General features: G+C 44.7%; 1 protein-coding gene across 1 annotated transcript in view; it reads right to left on the bottom strand.

The window, feature by feature from the left end:
* Positions 1–24612, bottom strand: part of LOC126239361 (phospholipase B1, membrane-associated-like) — a 194653-nt gene that overhangs the window by 119211 nt on the left and 50830 nt on the right. Inside the window, exon 3 of the mRNA XM_049947858.1 lies at positions 17116–17323. Within this exon, the coding sequence (XP_049803815.1) occupies positions 17116–17323 (208 nt within the window). The remainder of the gene's footprint in view (positions 1–17115; positions 17324–24612) is intronic.

Genomic DNA, 24612 nt, shown 5'->3' on the forward strand with positions numbered 1-24612 from the left:
CAACACTTTAAAAATGAGGAGATTGACAGAAGAGGCACATAAGAATTCTCAAGATATACTATGCAGTCACATAACCGACGCGTACTGCAAACTTGCTTTGAACGATATTACAACACCATGCAGAAAGATTTTAAAGATGTAGTTGGCAATGAAGGAGCAAAATATTACAACGTTCGACAGATGGGATTCATTCTTCTGTACACCAATAAGCATCTTGTTTCAGATTTGCTTGCATGGAGCACGTGAAGAAATTGGCGGTACGAATAATAAAATTTCTAAAGTTGCGCATAATTCCGCTGTCAGCTGCAACATTTTTCGTCGCAACTAAATGAAGACTATGGAGTCTTAATATATTACTGCAAAGTCAATTTTCTAAGTCAAGGAGCATGCCTGAAATGATTTTTCGATTTAAAACTCACTGTTGTTGAATCTATGAAGGGAAAATGGGTGCAGAGACGAAAATCAGAACATCCAGAATGGATTGCAGACCTTGCATTGTAAGAGGACTTTAGAGAAACCGCGAGGTGTGAAGAATTCATTATAACCTTGAAAGAATTAAATGGATTGTTTCCTAAAAGTTTTGAAGACGCTGCCAATCTGTCATCTGTCTTCGATCTGTTTTCTAGACCGATTGCCGCTTCAATTGAAAGCATGTGCATGTGCAGATGTAACTGACTGATAAGCAAGATAATTCCCATTTTAAAGACAAATCCTTTAACGTTATAACTGTCCAGCACGTTTACATCGCTTTTCTCATAGTTTCGACGTCTCCATAATGATATACTTATATGGATGTGGTGTCTGTTCTTTCGGACATGTCCGGAAGAAAACAGGCACCATTGATGACCTGCAGCTGTCTAAAACGAAATTCGAATTAATTGAACACCTTCAGCTGCAGACGAACGTTGATATATATCAACGGAGACAGGTGAAAATGTGTGCGCCGACCGGGACTCGAACCCGGGATCTCCTGTTTACATGGCAGACGCTCTACCCATTTTTTTTTTACATTTGAATGACTCATAACTTTAGACCGACTGTGGTAAAAAAAAAAAAAGAAAAGAAATACAGTTGGACGCGAACAGGCGACTATAAGTTTAGAACGCACGACGCTTGCCACTTTTTTTTGTTCCTAACCATCTTTTTTTATTTTTTTTATTTTTTTTACGCTACCCTTTTTTTTCTTTGCCTTCCGCGGGCAAATGCTCTACCAACTTTTTTTTTTTTTATCCAATGTCAGGCTTACCACCTTTGCTGACATACATGTTGTTGTACTAACGCATAAATAGTGTCTACAAAGTCCATATGTTGACAAATAGTGGCTAATTAGAAAAGTAATTAATTAAGGAAATTAATAAAACTGAAAATGTCCAAATGAAAGACATGAAGACATTGCGGATAGTACATATACAAAAGAAACATGCTCCTGTAGCAATGAAATGAAATTCGTGTCGGGGGCGACACCTGCTCACGACCCGACGTTCGATAGAGCAAGAGAGCCATCTATCGACTCGTTCTCCAGACGTTGGTGTAAGACTGGGTCGTCTTCTCGAAATTAACTAAGGGTCCGTAAGTGTGATCGATGTCTATCTCGGCTTCTTCGTCTATCTCATCTCTCACCCGTCACACCCCATCTGGCCGGCGGGTCGGTAAATGTAAGTCACAAGTAATTAGCGAAGTCTTGCCTATATTTCTTATGCTGTTGCAGCTTCGTGTGTCCATCCAGGAGAAAATGCCAAAAATCAATTTTGTCCTTTTCCGATTCGTTATACACGTAGCCCACCACCATTCCCCGCACCCATGTCACTGCATTGGTTTTTTGGACCGGGAAATAAGATTCTTGGGGGAAAAAAAGTGTGTCTCATGAAACTGTGTGAGGGGCGGAGCGTAACAGGAACGCCAATATCTGTTGTGCCAAGTGCCACACTGGAGCCGTCCCACTACATGCTAAACGATGTTCATCAGTGTCCATTGTTGCGCAGCCTAAACATAGTGGAGAGTCTGCCAAATGAATCGCGTGCCGCCGTTGATTCGTTGCGAACTTCCTATTTATCACCACATACCATGTTGAGCGTACCGACGTTGGGAGGTAAACGTTCCGTATAACGCGCCATATCTGTCGCCAGTTCTTGTCTGGGTACTTCTTTTCCAGGGTATTCCTGGGGCACCGGCGCAGTAAGAGTTGGTATACGTCTCGCGTCGTCGGTAGTCGTGTTGTTGGGAAGGAATCTCTGACATAGCTAAGCTCCAAAAAAAAAAAAGACTTGAAATGTGACAGCTTCGGTGAAATATGGCCCACATCGACTGGGGGCAGCATTGAAGTGGGCGCTAGTACATCGGCCAACGCACCCGAGATATTGCGAAATTGATCGCGCCACTGTCGGAAAATCGTACTGACGAATAAAGCCCGTGCCTTGTCATATACGTTCACTAGACCAAGTCCACCCTCTCCAGGTGGTAGCGTAAGCGTTGTGTATCGGATCTTAAACAGGTGTCCCACACTCACGTAGGTTCCGAAAGTTGCTTGTATCCGTGATGCCATTGTGCGCGTTAAAGGCAGGACATGCGCTACGTGAGTGAGTCTCGGTGCTAGGTATACGTTAATATAGGTCACCCTCTGAATCATATCCAACGCTCTTAATTTCTGTAACAGCACCATTGTCCGCATCAGCTTCAATATGCGTCGGTAGTTATCCGCTGCTGTCCGCTGCACATCCGTGTGGAACGTAATACCTAGGCATTTTATGGTCTTAACTAAGATGAGCGGCCCTTCCTCCCCCGGTTGTAATCCTCGACCGACATTCATGCAGCGTGATTTTTGTAGATTAAGCACGCTTCCTGCCGCCATCCCGTATCGCTGTATCCATGCCAACACCGTACGTACTTCGCCTGTCCGTGCCACCAGCATCACATCGTCAGCATAAGCGCGGCAATGAAATTTCAGTTGTGGCAACGGCACTCCCTCCAACCGTCTTCGGAGACCATATAGACAGGGTTCCAAAGCCATTGCATACAAAAATATCGAAAGGGGGCAACCTTGACGAACTGACCTTGAAATAACAATGTAGTCAGTGCCCCGCCTATTCACCGAGACCTTTGATCGTACGCCGTGTAACAGTCGCATGATCACTAGGATGAAGGCCTGTGGGATTCCCAATCTGCCCATCACCGCATGCAAAAAGGTATGATCCACTCTGTCGAACGCATGATCGAAGTCAATAGCGACGAGTGCCCCACGCACTCGGCATGCCGCTGCTAATGCGATGATATCTCGGTAGTCACTGAGCGCCGTATGTACGTTGCTCTTACCGCCGAGGCAAGTTTGATCTATGAGGAGTCTATCAGAAAGTGAAGACCGCAGGCGAGCCCCAAGGATGCGCGCGAAAATCTTATAGTCGCAGTTCAAGAGAGTGAGTGGTCTATAATCTCCTGGATTTCTGCCACCGCGTGGTTTGGGTATTGGGATGATGATACCCTCCGTGAATTCGGCAGGTATCTCAGTCTGCGGTAACAGGAGTTCGTTGTGCATCTGAATCCAGGTCCGTCCCATGAGGTATGCAAAGGCGCGGTAAAATTCAATTGGGAAGCCGTCCTATCCTGGGGACTTGTTCGGAGCCCCCCTGGCAATTGCGTCTGTCAGCTCGTCCTCTGTTATCGCTGTGATGAAAGTCTCTGCATCCAGTGGTGGTCCTCTATCTGGCATTTCCGAGATGACATCATGTAGTGTCTCGTGGTTCACATGTACAGGTCCATATAACTGGCGGAAATAGTCGGTAAACACATGCGCAATATCACGCTGGTGCACGACTTGCTGGCCAGTTTCAGAGATTAGTTCCCTGATCAATGTCCTGCGTCGTCGTTGGCGTTCACGTACCACGTGGTGCATGGAGGGGGTTTCGGCAGCAACTGTGTCCGCCAATCTCGCCCGGACCATTATACCTTCCATTCTTAGTCTCGTCAGCTGTAATAACTTGGCTTTTATCCTGCGCATGGCCGTGTGCCTTTCCGGCGATGGTTGTTGGGTCATCAGCTCCCTCAGGGCTGTAAAATAAAAATCAGCCGTTGTGCGGTTCCACTGCGATTTGTCCTGCCCGTATCGTATCAACGTTCTCCGTAACGTTGGTTTTGCGCATTTAATCCACCACTGGAGAACCGAGGTGTATGCTCGTTGGCGGCGAACGCAGGTCTTCCAGGCCGCCTCTATCGACCGGTAACATTCAGTGTCACGTAAAAGTGCACAATTCATTTTCCAGTGCCCTTTACTCCGCCATATCTTCTGGCGCGTTAGTGAAATCGTACAGACGTACGCCATATGATCCGTAAAAGCCGCTGGCCAGATTTCGGCATCCAGTATCGTCGTCCGTAGAGCTCGTGTCACGTACACTCTATCAAGTCTACTCGCCGAGTGTCCCGTGACAAACGTATAACCCGGTCTGTCACCATGCTGCGGTTCCCAGGTATCCAGAAGCGCCATTTCGGTAATCAACGCACGCAGTTCCATGCATGGCACATAATGAGGTACTTGGTCCTATTTGTCGACGACACAATTAAAGTCGCCGCCCACTATATAGTTATCAAAGCGTCCAGCGAACAACGGTGCTATCTCTTCGGTGTAAAAAGTCGCCCTTTCTCTTCGTTTTGTGGAGCCAGATGGTGCGTATAAATTGATGAAACGAACGCCGTCGACAGTGATCGCTATGCCGCGTGCCGAAGGGAGAGACCTGACGTTCTCCACTCCTATTCCTTCCCTGGTGAGAATCGCCACACCGCATCCACTTTCATCGTGCACTGAATAATGTGCCTCGTAACCGTAGAACTCTGGCGACGATGTGAAACGCACTTCTTGTAGGAGTACAATATCCACGTCCGCAGCGCGTAACATATCTTTCAGCATTTGAATTTTAAGCGGTGTCCGTATGCCATTAATGTTTATCGTGGCAATGCGGTTCGCCTGGCTTGTGTTCATCAGTTGTAGGGGGGTGTCATTTAGCGTCCATCTGCCCCCGGCGCTCCCCAACACACTAAGTTGGTCAACATTTCCCGACCCCTCCCGGCCTCTGGCCAGGACTGTCCTCAATCGTCGCGTTCGTATTTTCATCCTGTTCCTGTTGGTCCATTTGTTGCGCCCAGTCCCCCTCAAATTTCCGGAACTGGTCGAAGGATGGGAGGTAACGGTGTCATCGCTCTGATGTTGGACAGTTGTCATCTCCACTTCCGCCTTCCGGTCACCAGAAGGAGAGTTCAAGGTATCGTCGCTGTGTAGTTCCTGCATCGTCATCTCGGTATCTGTTGAATCCACTGGTCTCAGGTCGATACTGTCGTTGTCGTCCACTGTCCCCTCGGGACTATGGCTATCGTCAGCAGAAGTCAGTCGACGCTTTTTTCTTCTCTTCGGCGAACGCTGTTTCCGTTGCCTTGCTTCCGCATCGGCTGTTGGGGTTGCGTATCCTCCGTCTGGGGCCTGGCCTATCACGCTCTCGGTGGAAGCACTGGCAGCCACCACGGATGAGCCTGGAGCGGCCGTCAGCTGCATCTCTTCTGTGGTGTCCTGTGTCTGCTGTGGTGGAACCGGTGGTCGGAGTTCCAGTCCGTTGGTGTCCATGTTCTCTATAGGGGGCAGCTGCTGGTGCCCATCGGAAGTCTCCCTCACGTCGCCTCTCAGGGCTTCCACAAAGGTCAACGGTAAGACAGTCGTCGGTTGTGGCGCCTGAACGTCATCCCGTGGAGTTTGCACTAAACGTCGCTGGAGGCATTCCGAGCGGACGTGACCTTCTTTCCCGCACCCCGAGCAAGTGCGAGGTTGCCCATCATAGATTATAATCGCTCGACAACCTCCTATGTACAAATAAGAGGGGACGTGCTTGCGCAGTTCTATCCGTATTTCTCTCACCCCATTTAAAACGGGGTACGTAGTAAAACTCGTCCATTTTTCGGCCACATGGGATAGAACTGTACCGTATGGTCGAAAGGCGTCGGTAACAAGTTCAGACGGGACCTCAAACGGAAGTTCGAAGACTCGTATAGTGCGGATCCCCATTCCCGCGTGATCGACTGTAACCGCACCAACATTCCCGTCGGCATGACAGAAACGATACCCGTTCGGTGATCGTTGTAGAAGTCTTTCGCAAGCAGCCTCGTCAACAAGCTTGACATAGACGACGCTTGAAACGAGCGATAAATTGATTCCCACGATTTCCTGTGGATCGATTTTTACCTCTTCTCTGAAGAAACGTTCAATCTCGTGTGCCTTTGGTCGTGTATAGTCGTTCGCAAAACTGAACTTCAAAGTCGTTTTTCTGTACGAGTGTGCCATCTCGTTCTAGACTCACAACACCCCACACGCGAAGCTGCTCCGGCGTAAACAAACAGGCGCGCGCACCACAGCGCGGCCGGCAGGCAACACGGTCCGCACTGTGTCACTGCCGAAGGCAGACTGCCATCCATCTGAGCCACCGAGGGCACAGACGATAGCGCGGCTGCAGGGACTACCTCGCGCACGCCTTCCGCGTATGTCCACACTACATTCGTAATGTCCCACCCAAACACACTCATTACTCGTGGAAGACATTCTTACCAAGTCCCGTAAGAGTTCGGGGAATATGTGTGCATCCGCACAGAAGAAGAAGGTCATGGCCGGTATTACCAGAACTATATACTTAAATGGATATGGTGTCTGTTCTTTCGGACATGTCCGAAAACTTATAACAAACTGGAACTAATTAACATTTACTCTATTCAATGCAGGTCGCTGACCGCTGAAATACGATTTCGCATTGGTCAAGCGATTTCCTGGTTCGTATTTCTTCCACCATCGGAATATCGGTTCGTCACATTCAACAAACTATATCTTGTATGAAGGCATGGTCTCGTAGGTGAAATGAATGCCTGTTATACCACACCAACAGGTAAGTTCCAAATATTTATTTATAATTTGAAGGCTGTTCTATATCGATGAGAATATTCTAATGTGCTACGGAACGTCTGTTTCGTATACCTTTCGTGCTCAGACAGCAATGATTATTCATCAACTAAAAGCATCTAACGACAAATCACATAGGTCGTGAAAGATAGGTCCAAATTTGTGTGGGTTATGCACGTCCTCTTGTAGTGTTGACCACACAGGACCCAAAACCTGCTTAATTCGGTCTGTCAGTACCTCTATCATGTGATTTACAGAGACTCTCCGGCGTAGTATTCACACAAATGTAAGGGAATGAATCGACACCTGAGCCTCTATCGTTACGTGTATGGCCCATAGCCTGGGACACACGGCTCTGGCGTCCCCAGCGACGTAGCGCTTCGCGAGTAGATAAACACCCCCGTGGGACCTACGGTGAAGGGTTGGTTGTTCATCAACAGCAGTACTGTTACTTGTGGCCGATATTTTGTTAACGTACCCCGTTATGGCCGAGGGGCTGCATTCGGCAGTTGGGTCCGCTCGGTGTATGTGGCGGACTCGTTGACCGTCAACGGGGCGGCTATACCGTTGGAAGAGGGTGTTTGCTTCCTGATTTGGCAACGGCGAGTCACTGGTTGTATCCCTGAGTATGCTCGCTCTTAATTACACCCAGGAACTATGTGGAAACCAAAGTGAGCATCTGCTTTACAACCATCGCGAGATAGGAAGGAGAATTTTGGAAGATCTCTGTGTTCTGCATAACGTTTTGCTATACGGGTTATCGTGACACATTGTGATGCAATTTTGAGTGGTCCCGACCGGTGTGGGCGCATTGGCTATGTTATGTTCTTGTAAAAAGCAAGTGTGTTACTTCTTGTTAAATCTTTGCAGGAAGTTCTGCCTCACATTTGGAGGAGGATTACCTTGTCAGTATACATGTTGTAGACCGGCGAGTTTGACATTGTCCGTATGTAATCTGTTTTAATTGTGTTTACATTGTACAAAAAATTGCTTGCCGTCGGTGCCACTGACAGAAGTACTGCTCACGATTATGATCACTTGACTTTTCACTTGTTCCATGCAACTTCGGCCTTACCTGGTATTTATGCTTTTGTGGCTCCTCAGACTGATGGCTGTTTAATGACTGCTCTTTGGTGTAATTTTTACTTTATTAATTTTAATATCTGGATATTAATATTTCATTTTCTTTATATATTCAAGTCCAAATTTAATTCTGTGTGTCTGTCTAAGTTGTATTTAAAAGAGTAACGACTTTTGGTATGTTACAGAAAGCGTCTGTTTTGGGCATTGCCATTGTAAGAAATTTAAAGCCTTAAAAAATAGCCTAGTGGTCTTGTTTCCTAAAGCTTTCTGTTCAAGAGCTGCTTGAGGCGAGTAGTTAGATTTTGATGTTTCTTGTTTTAGCCTAGCTGTCACAGGTAGTTGGCAAATGCGAATTTTTAAAAATTTTGTTTATCTCGGCTGCCGACTAAGGTGAGCTCCTAAATGCAGTTGTTTTAAAATTGTATTTAAACGCCTCGGTCGCCGTCAAGGCGCTTATTTACTTACTGTGTTTCTTTATTCTATTGCTGTTTAAAGCGACTAATAGTTACAATTATTTTTCATATTTTATTGCTTGTGCCCTCTTTATTCTGAGTGTTTGCCAGAGCGGAAAAGTTAACAGGGTGTAAATTGCTTTTCTAAAGTGTGCGTCTGGAGCATCAAGAGAGCTAAAACTTCGTGCTTTTTTTTTTTTAACTTTGATCTTGTTATTAAATGAAGTAACTGATACTGTATCAATTTTTTCATCCAGCTGCTTACCACTTACCAGCCTAGCAACCCGACCATCTAAAAATCGACAAGATTGACAAAAGTGCCGATAATACTGAAAGTTAGTCCCAGCAAATCACTGCACGTAAATGGATGTAGTTGGGTACTTCCAGTAAAACTGTCTAGATTGTACAAGCGATGATTCGTAACTTTAAGATAATCATCCGTAAGGTGAAGGCTACCTCACCCAAGGCCACAGTTTACGGTCTTCCTATTACGTATTTTATTTCATATTCAGAGTGCAGCAGCCAAAATAGATATTCCGGGAACGTCGTCATCGCCACTTGAGCGTCCAGCTGCTTGTTAAGTCTCCCTTTATTCAGATATAAGCACTTGTGAAGCCTTGACAGTGAGTAACAGCAATTGCTGCGCTCTCCTCGAGACCTTGGCGTTCGTAGTAACAAATCAGCACAAACTTTGCTCTGTAACGCTGGGTAAACTGTTGATGGAGGACTTCTCTACTTTTACAATAGTTCCTGTTAGAGTTGCGCTCTACCAAAACTTCGGTTTAGTAGTTATGCTGCAGTACATAATTGACGTTGTAAATGGTACGATTACTGTAGGTATTGATAGTACCGGTAGGAAAAGAAACATAACTGTGTAAGAGAAAATCCGGGAGCTGACGACTTCCCTTTGTTTTCGTTTGTTCGTTTGTGTTGGACGTAATTAGAGCCACACAGCAATCAGTGTCAGTTCACCGTTTATTTTATTTCCTTAGAAAATATAAATTGCATTTTAATATGTAATAAAAATAGCTGATCGCGCTTTTATGTACCAAAGCTAGTACTTCTGATGCAAGCGCAGTTTACATGCACAAACATAAAAAATATAGAATTATCGATATTATTTTGTATGCAATAGAACGTTCTTCATCATCATTCAAGGAAGGAGTTTCCTTTTATTATTGATAAGTCGAGAAACTGTTTATCAATAAAAGAAATATGTTTAGTATTAGTTCGACCAAGTATTGAAGCGAAGTTCGATGTGTTTTTGTTTTGCATATTTTTTATTTTGCATTTTTGAGGTAATTGAGTTTTCTAGAACTATACGATAAACCTGTATTTTTATTTTTACTACATGTCTCTCTATTCCACTCTACAAATTAACATTTTCCGATAAACCCTAAATTCTACATCGATAATTTCAATTTTACTATATTTTTAGGTAACAGACGTGGGGGACGTGGGGGGTATCCATGTTGTTGTTGTTGTTGTTGTCTTCAGTACTGAGACTTGTTTGATGCAGCTCTCCATGCTACTCTATCCTGTGCAAGCTGCTTCATCTCCCAGTACTTACGGCAACGTACATACTTCTGAATCTGCTTAGTGTATTCATCTCTTGGTCTCCCTCTACGATTTTTACCCTCCACGCTGCCCTACAATGCTAAATGTGTGATCCCTTGATGCCTCAAAACATGTCCTACCAACCGGTCCCTTCTTCTTGTCAAGTTGTGCCACAAACTCCTCTTCTCCCCAATTCCATTCAATACCACCTCATTAGTTATGTGATCTACCCATCTAATCTTCAGCATTCTTCTGTAGCACCACATTTCGAAAGCTTCTATTCTCTTCTTGTCCAAACTATTTATCGTCCATGTTTCACTTCGATACATGGCTACACTCCATACAAATACTTTCAGAAACGACTTCCTGGGACTTAAATCTATACTCGATGTTAACAAATTTCTCTTCTTCAGAAACGCTTTCCTTGCCATTGCCAGTCTACATTTTACCTCATCTCTACTTCGACCATCATCAGTTATTTTGCTTCCCAAATAGCAAAACTCCTTTACTACTGTAATTGTCTCATTTCCTAATGTAATTCCCTCAGCATCACCCGAGTTAACTCGACTACATTCCATTATCCTCGTTTTGCTTTTGTTGATGTTCATCTTATATCCTCCTTTCAAGACACTGTTCATTCCGTTAAACTGCTCTTCCAAGTCCTTTGCTGTCTCTGACAGAATTACAATGTCATCAGCGAACCTTAAAGTTTTTATTTCTTCTCCATGGATTTTAATACCTACTCCGAGTTTTTCTTTTGTTTCCTTTACTGCTTGCTCAATATACAGATTAAATAACATCGGGGAGAGGCTACAACCCTATCTCACTCCCTTCCTAACCACTGCTTTCCTTTCGACTTTTATAATTGCCATCTGGTTTCTGTACAAATTGTAAAAAGCCTTTCGCTCTCTGTATTTTCCCCCTGCCACCTTCAGAATTTGAAGGAGAGTATTCCAGTCGAAAATCACGGCTAGTGGTTTTTCTGGTGTGTATTAAGGAGTGTACTCTTTCAGTTGTCTGTGTAATTGTCCATTGTTCCTGTTTGGTTTATAATCAAATGACGAAGAGTCTTATGCAAATATGTTTTGACAACACTGTTTTGACAGCCGGCCGCAATAAGCTGAATGAACTTGAGTGAACTCAGCCAGTGCAGCGTCAAAGTGCAGATACTTGTGAGTATGGTGAGGTAAAAGTTACGCGATCATGCAGATGTTACTTACGTGTAGGGTCGTGCTGATAGCAATGGACGCAAGGCGCCATAGATGTATCGAAAATCTTTTCCAGGCCGACAGCAGCCAAACAATCGCGAATTCAGTGATTTCAGCAACTTGCGATGGAAGGCTTGTGTAACACGATAAATAGTGGCTCCAAGTAGTCCAAAAGTCGGCTGTGCCACTGTCGTTGAGAAGCGAATTCAGTAGTTTGTTGCCATCCATCTAGGACTGGGGTTTAACTATGCATCATCGACGCGTTCATTCAAGACGAGCACAAATGATTGGGGAAGAAAATTCTACTGCATTCTTTTCAAAGGAACCATCCTGGGTTTTCCCTTAAGTGTTAAGGATAACGACGGAAAACTTAGTCCAGTGTCTTACAGAACGCCACCTCGCTCGCTACAGTCTGGAACCGCGCGACCGCTACGGTAGCAGGTTCGAATCCTGCCTCGGGGATGGATGTGTGTGATGTCCTTAGGTTAGTTAGATTTAAGTAGTTCTGAGTTCTAGGGGACTGATGGCCTCAGAAGTTGTGAACGCGGAATGGTAGTGCAGTTAGACGCATGGAACATTCCATTTATTAAATCATTTTGGGAATTGAGTATTTCGAGATCCACAGTGTAAAGAGTGTGCCGAGAATACCAAATTTCAGGCATTACGTCACGCCACGGACAACACAGTGGCCGACGGCCCTCACTTAGCCAACGAGAGCTGCGGTGTTGAAGTCGAGTTGCCAGCGTTAATAGATAAGCAACACTGCGTGAACCGCAGAAATCAATGCGGGACGTATGACGAACGTATCCATTAGGACACTGCGGCGAAATCTGGCGTTAATGGGCTGTGGCAGCAGACGATCGACGAGAGTGCCTTTGCTAACAGCACGACATCACCTGCAGCGCCTCTCCTGAGCACGTGCCCATATCAGTTGGACCCTACACGAGTGTAAAACCGCGGTCTGGTTAGATGAGTCCCGATTTTAGCTGGCAAGAGCTTATGGTAGAGTTCGAGTGTGACACAGACTCTCGAAGACATGGACGCAAGTTGTGAAAAAGGCACTGTGCAAGCTGATGATGCCTCCATAATGGTGTGGGCTATGTTTATATGGAATGGACTGTGTCCTCTGGTCCAACTGAACCGATCATTGACTGAAAGGGGTGTGGTAGGGTACTTGTCCGCAAACAACGATGGAATTTTTACAGATGACAATGCGCAATGTCAGTGGGCCACAGTTGTTCGCGATTGGTTTGAAGAACATTCTGGACGATTCGAGGGAATGGTTTGGTCACCCAGGTCGCCCGAGATGAACTCCAACGAACAGCTATGGTACATAATCGAGAATTTAGTTCGTGCACAAAATCCTTCGCTGTAACACTTTCTCAATTACGAGATGCGGCTAGAAAATACCGGACTGATGCTGGAAAAAACATTTATTTACAAATATTTACAATTTCATGTTATCTCCTTCAATGTACTCTCCTCCTCGGTCTCTACACCGCTCCATACGAATTTTCCACTGTTCATAGCAATGCTGCAGATCATTTTCGGTAAGTCCATACATTACTTCCGTCGCTTTTTCTTTTACTGCTTCAACAGTCTCAAATCTAGTTCCTTTCAAAGCTGACTTGACTTTAGGGAAAAGAAAAAAGTCACAGGGGGCCAAATCAGGTGAGTAGGGTGGATGATCTAAGATGGGAATGTTGTGTTTTGCCGAAAACGTCTTCACTGACAACGCACTGTGAGCTGGGGCATTGTCTTGGTGAAGGATCCATGACTTTTTTCTCCACAAATCGTTCCGTTTTCTCCGTACTCGCTCACGTAGGGTAGCCAGGACGCTAATGTAGTAATGCTGATTCACTGTTTGTCCCTCTGGTACCCAATCAATGTGCACAATCCCTTTGATGTCAAAAAAAAACAATCATCATTGCCTTGAATTTCGATTTTGACATTCGTGCTTTTTTTTGTCGTGGAGAACCAGGAGTTTTCCAATGCATCGATTGGCGTTTAGTTTCGGGATCGTAAGTAAAAAACCACGATCCATCGCAAGTAATAACATTTTGTAAGAAGGTGGGATCACTTTCAATGTTTTCCAGGATGTCAGAACAAATCATTCTTCGGCGTTCCTTCTGTTCAATTGTGAGACACTTTGGAACCATTTTTGAACACACTTTGTTCATGTTGAAACTTTCATGAAGAATCTGCCTAACACTTTCCTTGTCAACTCCTGTCAACTCAGACACTGCTCTGATTGTTAAACGGCGATCTTGTCGAACAAGTTTACCGATTTTTTTCAATGTTTGCATCAGTTTTTGCTGACAATGGTCTGCCAGTGCGAGTGTCATCACTGGTGTCTTCGCGGCCATCTTTAAATCGTTTAATCCACTCAAACACTTGTGTTCGCGATAAACAATCATCGCCGTACACTTGTTGTAACATTACAAACGTTTCACTTGCAGATTTTCCTAGTTTGAAACAAAATTTGATGTTAACACGCTGTTCTTTCTGTACACTCAACATTTTCCGACGCACAGACAAAACGTCAACTACTTAAAACAGACACCACGGGCAGACTGAGTGCAGGAGGCAGATGAAACTCGAGCAGTAGGCGGAGCGAGAGTCACGTGACAGGCCACGCGACTTTCAGCCTTATTGCATTCGTTTTATTGTTTCACCAGTACTAGTCCGGTTTTTTTCTAGCCACACCTCGTATGAAAGGCTGTAGACGCAGCACGGCTCAGTATTTCTGCAGGGGACTTCCAACGACTTGTTCAGTCCATGTCAAATCGAGCAACTCCACTACGCTGGAAAAAAGGAGGTCCGACACGATATAAGGATGTATCTCATGACTTTCGTCACCTCATTTTATGAAATACTGAAAATCTAGTTTTTGTACCTCTGGAAGCCGATAAATTGTGCATCGAGCACCGGGCTACCGCTTAAATAATTTAGGTAATAATATCATCCGCTTTCAGTAATATTTTTGCATAGCATCGGGAAAGCAGACTTTCGCAGGTGCCCATCCTTTAGTGACCAGACCACTCATTTGTGCTGCATGCAGTTAAGACACTGGCGGATACTCATATAAAACTTCGACTTCAGAGGAGTACCCATTACAAGTAGCTGCGTAAACTCCGTCTGTTATCACCTCGTTGTCTACTGGAAATTGTACCTCAAACTTCTTTCCTTTTCCCACTATTGGACTCATGTCACAATACAAGCATATTCACTGCCTCTCGGTGAATTCCTGTAACAATGACGTAAGTAGTTATTGCTAATGCAATGCAGAAGAAAATGTTCTACATCCTCAATCAGTGGATCATGAATCCTATTTTGAAAAACAACAACCAACAATCATTACTTTTAGAAGTGTGGAGAGACATATCCATGAAAGTGGCCACTGGTAATGACATGGTCTGTTATTCATCCAGTGACGCACTGCTTGTTGGCCACTGCTTGACATAGCTCGCACGCCATCACACTGCCATCTAATACAGGATTTACCGCTGGTATATAGATAAATCACACCACCTACAAGCTCGAGGAGCTCCACTATCAAGATTTTGACGCGAAAGTAGTTTTCTGTAGATGCACCTCACACGATGTCAACTATAGTACAGTCTGCTTACCGCATACCCTATTTTCTGATGTTTAGTGGTTTCACAATATCACATTTGTTGCATCACATGATGCATTACTGCAGTGATAAATCAATAAATAAATAACAAGAGATCAAGAGTGTTTCCACAACTGTTTACTACGCGTGTGGCCTTATGAACTAACTGCTCTAAATTATTTTCAGGGAATGCGTTTAGCATAATTTCGGATCATGTTTTATACATACCTCCAGAATTAAACATGTATTTTCGCCAACATATCGAGGGTAAACTAAAGTCATCACCAACTATAATTCTATAAGCAGTGTACAGTTTTGAAATTAAATTCAAATTTTCTTTGATCCTTTCAGCGACAGTATCATCTGAACTGAGAGGTCGGTAAAAGGATCCAACTATTATTTTATTCCGGCTGCCAAGAATGACCTCTGCCCATATTAACACACAGGAACTATCTATTTCAGTTTCGCAATAGGCCAAACTACTTCCAACAGCAACAAAAACGCCACCGCCGGCTGTGTTTAGCCTATCCTATAGCAAAAATTTCGGCTGAGCTTCTATCCGGCTTTAGCCGGCTTTCAATGCCTATAACGATTTGAGGATCAATGCTTTCTATTATCGCTTGAAGCCCTGGTACTTTCCCAGCACAGCTACGACAATTTACAACTGTTATATCGATGGTTCCTGTATCTACGTTCTTCCTGCGTTCGGCCTGCACCCTTTGTGGCTGAAGCCCTTTTTTGTTTTCCCTAGACCCTCTATCCAAAAAACCGACAGTCCACGCCACACAGCCCCTTCTACCTGAATAGCCGCCTCCTGCGTATAGCGGACTCCTGACCTATTCAACAGAACATTAAACCCAACCACCCTATGGCGCAAGTCGATGAATCTAAAGCCTACCCAGTCGCAGAACCGTCTGAGCCTCTGATTCAGCCCATCCACTCTGCTCTGTACCAGAGGTCCGCAATTGGTCCTGTCGGATATGCTGCAAATGGTGAGGGCTGGTTTCATCTCGCAAGCAAGATTGGCAGCCTTTGCCACTTCTCTTAACCACTCAATCCAGAGAGAATCTCTTCCAATCCAAAGTGACACACATCACTGGTACCGACGTGAGCCACCATCTGCAGTTGGCTTCACCCTGTGCTCTTCATGGCATCCGGAAGGACCCGTTTCTTGTCTGGAATGACTGCACCCGTTATGCACGTGGAATGCACATTGGCTATCTACATCTACATACATACTCCGCAATCCACCATACGGCGCGTGGCGGAGGGTACCTCATACCACAACTAGCATCTTCTCTTCCTGTTCCACTCCCAAACAGAACGAGGGAAAAATGACTACCTATATATGCCTCTGTACGAGCCCTAATCTCTCTTATCTTATCTTTGTGGTCTTTCCGCGAAATGTAAGTTGGCGGCAGTAAAATTGTACTTCAGTCAGCCTCAAATGCTGGTTCTCTAAATTTCCTCAGTAGCGATTCACGAAAAGAACGCCTCCTTTCCTCTAGAGACTCCCACCCTAGTTCCTGAAGCATTTCCGTAACACTCGCGTGATGATCAAACCTACCAGTAACAAATCTAGCAGCCCGCCTCTCAATTGCTTCTATGCCCTCCCTCAATCCGACCTGATACGGATCACAAACGAGCAGTACTCAAGAATAGGTCGTATTAGTGTTTTATAAGCGGTCTCCTTTACAGATTAACACCATCTTCCCAAAACTCTACCAATGAACCGAAGACGAATTTCTTCACCTTCTTGGCAGCCATATCCCTATGGGGCTCCTTAAGGCGCTTAACATTGGAGCTCCCATCTACCAAAAATCCGACGCTTTTTGACTGCCTGTATCTTGCAGGCTGAGAGATTTCCTCTGAAACAGAACAGGCGACTGCATGTGGCTGAGCGACAGTGTCGGCTACAGACAGCACCTGGAACCTCATTGTCAGATAACCCGAGAAACCTTACGTGCAGCCCCCTGCGTTGCCTTTCACTGCCTGTCACGCCCAGAGGCGACCTCCCACTCTACCACGAGTGAGGAGTCAACCTCAGTGCGAGCAGTAACTAGGCTGGCCACCGGTGAGGACCGATCGGAGGGCTCGGACGTGCTGGACGTCCGCTGGATCCCCACGGCCGCCCCACAACAGTGATGTCCATCCATTGCAGCTTCCAGCTGTGTAACCGACGCCATCACAGCCTTGACCTGCGCTATTTAAGAACCACAAAGCATCGTCCTTTGGTTGGCGTGAAGTGCTGGCACAAACAGAAATCGCATGGCTACTCACATTGAGCTTCTGCGCGTCGCGCAGTCCGGCGAGCCGGTTGCGTGGTGCCACCGCCTTGGCGATCGCCTCCCGCAACCCCTCGTAGTAGCCGAGCAGCGCTCTGGGGGAAGACGGCAGCCGCAGCAGCCGCTGCCGCCGGCTCTGCGCGTGCGCAGCCACGGCCCAACAGCACAGCACCAGCGCCGCACCCTCCGCCACACGCATCCTCCTGTAACCGCAACGCCACTGTCACCTACCTCCTGCCATCAAGTGGATTATATGCTTTCATGCGGGGGAGTATATCTCTTCATGGTATTAAAAGATCGAGCTCTTGCACTGACGTGACAGGTCGAATGATAGTGATATGTATACATACAAATGGCGGTAGTATCTCATATACAGGGTGTTACAAAAAGGTGCGGCCAAACTTTCAGGAAACATTCCTGACACACAAATAAAGAAAAGATGTTATGTGGACATGTGTCCAGAAACGCTTAATTTCCATGTTAGAGCTCATTTTAGTTTCGTCAGTAACGTGATCAAATAGAGCACGTTATCATGATTTCATACGGGATACTCTACCTGTGCTGCTAGAACATGTGCCTTTACAAGTACGACACAACATGTGGTTCATGCACGATGGAGCTCCTGCACATTTCAGTCGAAGTGTTCGTACGCTTCTCAACAACAGATTCGGTGACCGATGGATTGGTAGAGGCGGACCAATTCCATGGCCTCCACGCTCTCCTGACCTCAACCCTCTTGACTTTCATTTATGGGGGCATTTGAAAGCTCTTGTCTACGCAACCCCGGTACCAAATGTACAGACTCTTCGTGCTCGTATTGTGGACGGCTATGATACAATTCGCCATTCTCCAGGGCTGCATCACCGCATGAGGGATTCCATGCGACGGAGGGTGGATGCATGTATCCTCGCTAACGGAGGACATTTTGAACATTTCCTGTAACAAAGTGTTTGAAGTCACGCTGGTACGTTCTCTTGCTGTGTGTTTCCATTCCATGATTAATGTGATTTGAAGAGAAGTAATAGAATGAGCTCTAACATGGAAAGTAAGCGTTTCCGGACACATGTCCACATAACATATTTTCTTTCTTTGTGTGTGAGGAATGTTTCCTGAAAGTTTCGCCGTACCTTTTTGTAACACCCTGTAGAAAGTATAAAAGGGCAGTACATTGGCGCAGCTGTCATTTGTACTGGGGTCATTGTGGCCCAACGACGGGAATTAATGGGACCAAACCCTGTCTATATAACCCATGTTAATTTAGGCAGGTATTTGACCCATTTCTGAAAAAACTATTTGATGCAGGACCTTAATATTTTTTACTGTATGTTACATGATGCTAATAGAGTCAACTGTAATAAAAACTACTTTATCCATTTTATAGTTTTTAAGAAGTACTTTTTCAAATTTATTAACAAAAAATATTAAGTTTTTCTGCAGAAAGAACTAGAAATCTACTCTGTAGGAATCAGCATGGGTTTCGAAAAAGACGGTCGTGTGAAACCCAGCTCGCGCTATTCGTCCACGAGACTCAGAGGGCCATAGACACGGGTTCACAGGTAGATGCCGTGTTTCTTGACTTCCGCAAGGCGTTCGATACAGTTCCCCACAGTCGTTTAATGAACAAAGTAAGAGCATATGGACTATCAGACCAATTGTGTGATTGGATTGAAGAGTTCCTAGATAACAGAACGCAGCATGTCGTTCTCAATGGAGAGAAGTCTTCCGAAGTAAGAGTGATTTCAGGTGTGCCGCAGGGGAGTGTCATAGGACCGTTGCTATTCACAATATACATAAATGACCTTGTGAATGACATCGGAAGTTCATTGAGGCATTTTGCGGATGATGCTGTGGCATATCGAGAGGTTGTAATATTGCAAAATTGTACTGAAATGCAGGAGGATCTGCAGCGAATTGACGCATGGTGCAGGGAATGGCAATTGAATCTCAATGTAGACAAGTATAATGTGCTGCGAATACATAGAAAGAAAGATACCTTATCATTTAGCTAGAATATAGCAGGTCAGCAACTGGAAGCAGTTAATTCCATAAATTATCTGGGAGTACGCATTAGGAGTGATTTAAAATGGAATTATCATATATAGTTGATCGTTGGTAAAGCAGATGTCAGACAGATTCATTGGAAGAATCCTAAGGAAATGCAATCCGAAAACAAAGGAAGTAGGTTACAGTACACTTGTTCGCCCACTGCTTGAATACTGCTCACCGGCGTGGGATTCCTACCAGATAGGGTTGATAGGAGAGATAGAGAAGATCCAATGGAGAGCAGCGCGCTTCGTTGCAGGATCATTTAGTAATCGCGAAAGCGTTACGGAGATGATAGATAATCTCCAGTGGAAGACTCTGCAGGAGAGACACTCAGTAGCTCGGTACGAGCTTTTGTTGAAGTTTTGAGAACATACCTTCACCGAAGAGTCAAGCAGTATATTGCTCCCTCCTACGTATATCTCGCGACGAGACCATGAGGATAAAATCAGAGAGATTAGAGCCCACACAGAAGCATACCGACAATCCTTCTTTCCACGAACAATACGAGACTGGAATAGAAGGGAGAACCGATAGAGGTACTGAAGGTACCCTCTGCCACACACCGTCAGGTGGCTTTCGGAGTATGGATGTAGATGTAGATGTAGAAAATATTTTTTTTTGAACTTCCTAATGTGGAAATATTAATGAATGTAGTACCAGAGGTGGCTTTTTATGCATAGTCTCTGAAAAGTTCATTCATTTATCTATGATGGTTTCTGATATAGTGGGGCATATGTGCTGAAAATTTTAGTTTGCGGGAAATTGACTTAAAAGAAAAAACTTTTGAAATTTGTTACTTACACTTAATTAATACTATCCTGCTGCCTATGATGAACCTTCTTTGGCCTCTAGCAGATCTTCCAGCTTCTTTTTCACCTTCCTGGATGTTTGTCTTGCTTTCTTGGCCATATTAGATGCAGACCTGTCTGCATCGGCTATCCTCATTTTATCGCAATGTTGCAGCCCAGTGATAATAATTTTCACCAGGATTAATTCCCAGCTTCTTCAGTACCCAACACTTTTTCCAATATTACCACATCTGAATGTAATAACAGCATCATGAACTACTAGTTTCATTGCATGCATGCCCACAAATACAGCTTTAGGAAGGCGGTTCCAGATTATGTTGTTGAAACATTCATTTGCGTTCTGTGTCTGCCCATGCAGACATTTCCTTAGAAGATCAGGATGAGCCAAGTTTCTGATAATAGGTTTAATTGCTGTAATAACAGCAGCAGGGAGACAATGCTGGTAAGGATAAGATTCTCCAGTTGCGTGAGCCCCGTTGTATTTGCACCACGAATTTTCTCCTGATGGACACACTCCATGACATTGCATATCATCATTTGAGGACTTATGGAAGAATATGGCCCCAACATATCTTTTCATTGCCTTCATATTTTCTTTATTTCTCCTAATTGCCTACCCATAGTATACCTGTAAGTTTTCTATAACAACTACTCGCAATCACACTTGAACAAAACTCCCCTCTGCCAGGTACTTAAGTGTGATTTGCAGAGTATCCATGTAGATGTAGAACCGCGTGTTTGAAACCGTGTTGCCGGCCGTTGTGGCCGAGAGGGTCTAGGCGCTACAGTCTGGAACCGCGCGACCGCTCCGGTCGCAGGTTCGAGTCCTGCCTCGGGCATGGATGAGTGTGATGTCCTTAGGTTAGTTAGGTTTAAGTAGTTCTAAGTTCTAAGGGACTGATTACCTCAGAAGTTAAGTCCCATAGTGCTCAGAGCCATTTGAACCATTTTTTTTGAAACCGTATTATTTACAAACATCAGAAACAAAAGAATATCGACCGTTGCATTCCAAGAATAGCCAATACACTCGGGACTAAAAAAAATCCCTAACGTGCAATGTAGGGGATATAAAGATCTAAAATATATGCAGAAAAGTGGGTTGCAGAAAAGTGGGCGTGGCACATAAACACACGTGGTAGGAAAATGCTCTTTAAATGCTCGAAAAAAAATTTTTTCGCAAAATCCTTTTAAGAGTACTTAAGTAAAACCTTAATCTATCGAAATATGATGAACTAAAATCGATTTTTTTCGACCTGAACCACGATGTGGTCCCCTTAACAGACTCTGAACGCAGGATGGTAACTAGAGCTACACGCATGAAATACTCTATTTCGGAATTCGCTATGGAATTCAATATTGCGAGATCCACAGTGTCAAGAGTGTGCCGAGAATATCAAATCTGAGGCATTAGCTCTCATCACGGACAAAGCAGTGGCCGACGGCCTTCACTTAACGACTGAGAGCAGCAGCATTTGCGTAGAGTTGCCAGTGTTAACAGACAAGTAACACTGCGTGAAATAACCGCAGAAATCAATGTGGGACGTACGACCAACGTATGCGTTAAGACAGTGCGTCGAAATTTGGCGTTAACAGGCTATGGCACAGACGATCGATGCGAGTGCCCTTGCTAATCGTCTACAGTGCCTGTTCTGAGCTTGTGACGATATCGGTTGGACCCTAGACGACTGGAAAACTGTGGCCTGCTCAGATGAGTCCCGATTTCAGTTGGTAAGAGCAGATTGTAGGTTTCGAGTGTGGCGCAACCCGACAAAGCCAAGGACCCAAGTTGTCAATAAGGCACTGCGCAAACTGGTGGTCGCTCCATAATGTTGAGGGCTGTGTTTTCATTCGTGGACTGCGTGCTCTGGATGTTCGGCTGCTTGCAGACCATTTGCAGCCATTCATGGATGTCGTGTTCCAAAACAACGATCGAATTTTTATGGATGATAACGCACCATGTCACCAAGCCACAGTTGTTTGCGACTGATTTGAAGGATATTCTGGACAGCTAGAATGAATGGCTTGGCTACGTTGATCGAACATTTACGGGAGATAATCGAGAGACAGTGTGTGCACAAAATCCTACACCGGCAACACTTTCGAATTTATGGATGGCTATAGAGGTAGAATGGCTCAGTTTCAGCTGGGGACTTCCAACGACTTGTTGAGTACATGCCACGGAGTTGCTGCGCTACTCTGGGAATAAGGAGGTCCGACACGTATTAAAGAGGTATCCCATGACATTTGTCGCTTCGTTGTAAGTGCAATATCCATCATGAGCAGGTTATTCAGTAGTACAGTAAAGAACAGATTGGAAAAGAACGCACAGATTTTTGTATCGCTGGGACAGTCTGGTTCTTCCACTGCGAAAAGCTGTGGACATAACATATTTTGTGTACGCCAGCTGTATCAGTAAATGATCGCAAAAAATCAAGATCTGCGTTTGATGGTTGTTGATTTAGAAAAGGCCTATGATTCTGTGCTAAGGTGATTACTACGGATAGTACCGGGAAAAAAATTGTGAGTGGGTGGTTTATTAATAGAGTTGGTGAAAAGGATGTACGAGGGCTATTCGGAAAGTAAGGAACGATAGGTCGCGAAATAGAAATCACAGTGAAAACAAAACTGTTTTATTTGCAACGGTTAGCTACACCCTCCAGCTACTTCGCTACGCAGTCGCCGCTCGGACTTAGACATCTGTCGTTGTACCACGTTTTCATTTGACAGCCGCCAGTGCTTTTCGACAATTTCCTACACTGGACTGCAGGTTGTTGTCTATGTCAAAATATTGTCTTCGTAGCCAGCGGTTCATTTGAGCAGAGATGAACCTCCGGGGTAGCCAGTCACGGGCTGTATTGTGGGTGCTCAAACACTTCCCATCGAAAACGCTGCAGGAGCATCTTCATTGCCCCTGTAGAGTGCGGCCAAGAATTGTCGCGTAGAACTAACCACATGACAGTTATGTGGATTGCATAGCTTCAGGCGAAATTTTTCGCCAGGCCCTCATACTCGGCAGGAGACGATAATTTCTATCCATCTTTATGGTCTCACTGTGAGCTCAGAAAAGAGCGACATGATGTGATCGACGGGCGTACTAGACACAGTACGAAACGCATCTGTGCAAAGCTTCATCAGATTTTCACTGTATTTTCGTTTTCGCTTCTACTAGTTTTTCCATTCGTCTGTAAAGAATTCGTGTTAGTATTTTGCAGCTGTGGCTTATTAAACTGATTGTTCGGTAATTTTCACATCTGTATGGAATGAAGTCGAATTAAGTCGGGTGATGCTGAGGGAATTAGATTAGGAAATGAGACACTTAAAGTAGTAAAGGAGTTTTGCTATTTGGGGAGCAAAATAACTGATGATGGTCGAAGTAGAGAGGATATAAAATGTAGACTGGAAATGGCAAGGAAAGCGTTTCTGAAAAAGAGAAATTTGTTTACATCGAGTATAGATTTAAGTGTCAGGAAGTCATTTCTGAAAGTATTTGTATGGAGTGTAGCCATGTATGGAAGTGAAACATGGACGATAAATAGACGAGAATAGAAGCTTTTGATATGTGGTGCTACAGAAGAATGCTGAAGATTAGATGGGTAGATCACATAACTAATGAGGAAGTATTGAATTGGACTGGGGAGAAGAGAAGTTTGTGGCACAACTTGACCAGAAGAAGGGATCGGTTGGTAGGACATGTTCTGAGGCATCAAGGGATCACCAATTTAGTATTGGAGGGCAGCGTAGAGGGTAAAAATCGTAGAGGGAGACCAAGAGATGAATACACTAAGCAGGATGTAGGTTGCAGTAGGTACTGCGAGATGAAGAAGCTTCCACAGGAGCTGCATCCACCAGTCTCAGGACTGAAGACCACAACAACAACATTTCGATTTCGCGACCGATCGTTCCTTACTTTCCGAATGCCGGTTGGAGTGGCCATGCGGTTCTAGGCGCTATAGTCTGGAACTGCGCGACCGGTACGGTCCTGCCTCGGGCATGGATGTGTGTGATGTCCTTAGGTTAGTTAGGTTTAAGTAGTTCTAAGTTCTAGGGGATTGATGACCACAGAAGTTAAGTCCCATAGTACTCAGAGCGATTAGAGCCATTACTTTCCGAATAACCCTCGTACAGCCAATGCGAGGCAGTTCTGAAAGTTGTAAGACGTTGGAAAGTTTTAATCAAATAAAGAAATAATACAATGATGTTATACGTCACCAAACTTATTTAATTTATGTTTAGATGTCGTTCTTGGTTACTGAAATAGACAGTGAGTATGTATGGGTGTGACAGTACAGCGTCTAAATTTACGTTCATTATTGTTTTCCGACATCGAATCCTCATGCCTCTGGATAAGGCTGATGCTGTGTATCAGATGAGAAAGTAAATGGATGCTTATAAACAATGAGAACCAACAGTGAATATGGATCAACCAGAATACCTTGTTGTTGGAAGTGGACAAGGTGACAATTTGGATTTTGAGTCTGACAGAGTAATAAATGTCGAAGAGTTTATGTATCTGCTTTCAATAATCGTGCTGCAGTTGAAAGCGTTCTGACATGTGGCTCAGAGTGTTGGACACTGAACGAGAGACAAAGGGGGAAAATTGATGCTGTCGAAATGGACGGTTTAGGGCGGAACGTGAA

Source organism: Schistocerca nitens, chromosome 1 (assembly GCF_023898315.1).
Source record: "Schistocerca nitens isolate TAMUIC-IGC-003100 chromosome 1, iqSchNite1.1, whole genome shotgun sequence".
NCBI classification, from domain to species: domain Eukaryota; kingdom Metazoa; phylum Arthropoda; class Insecta; order Orthoptera; family Acrididae; genus Schistocerca; species Schistocerca nitens.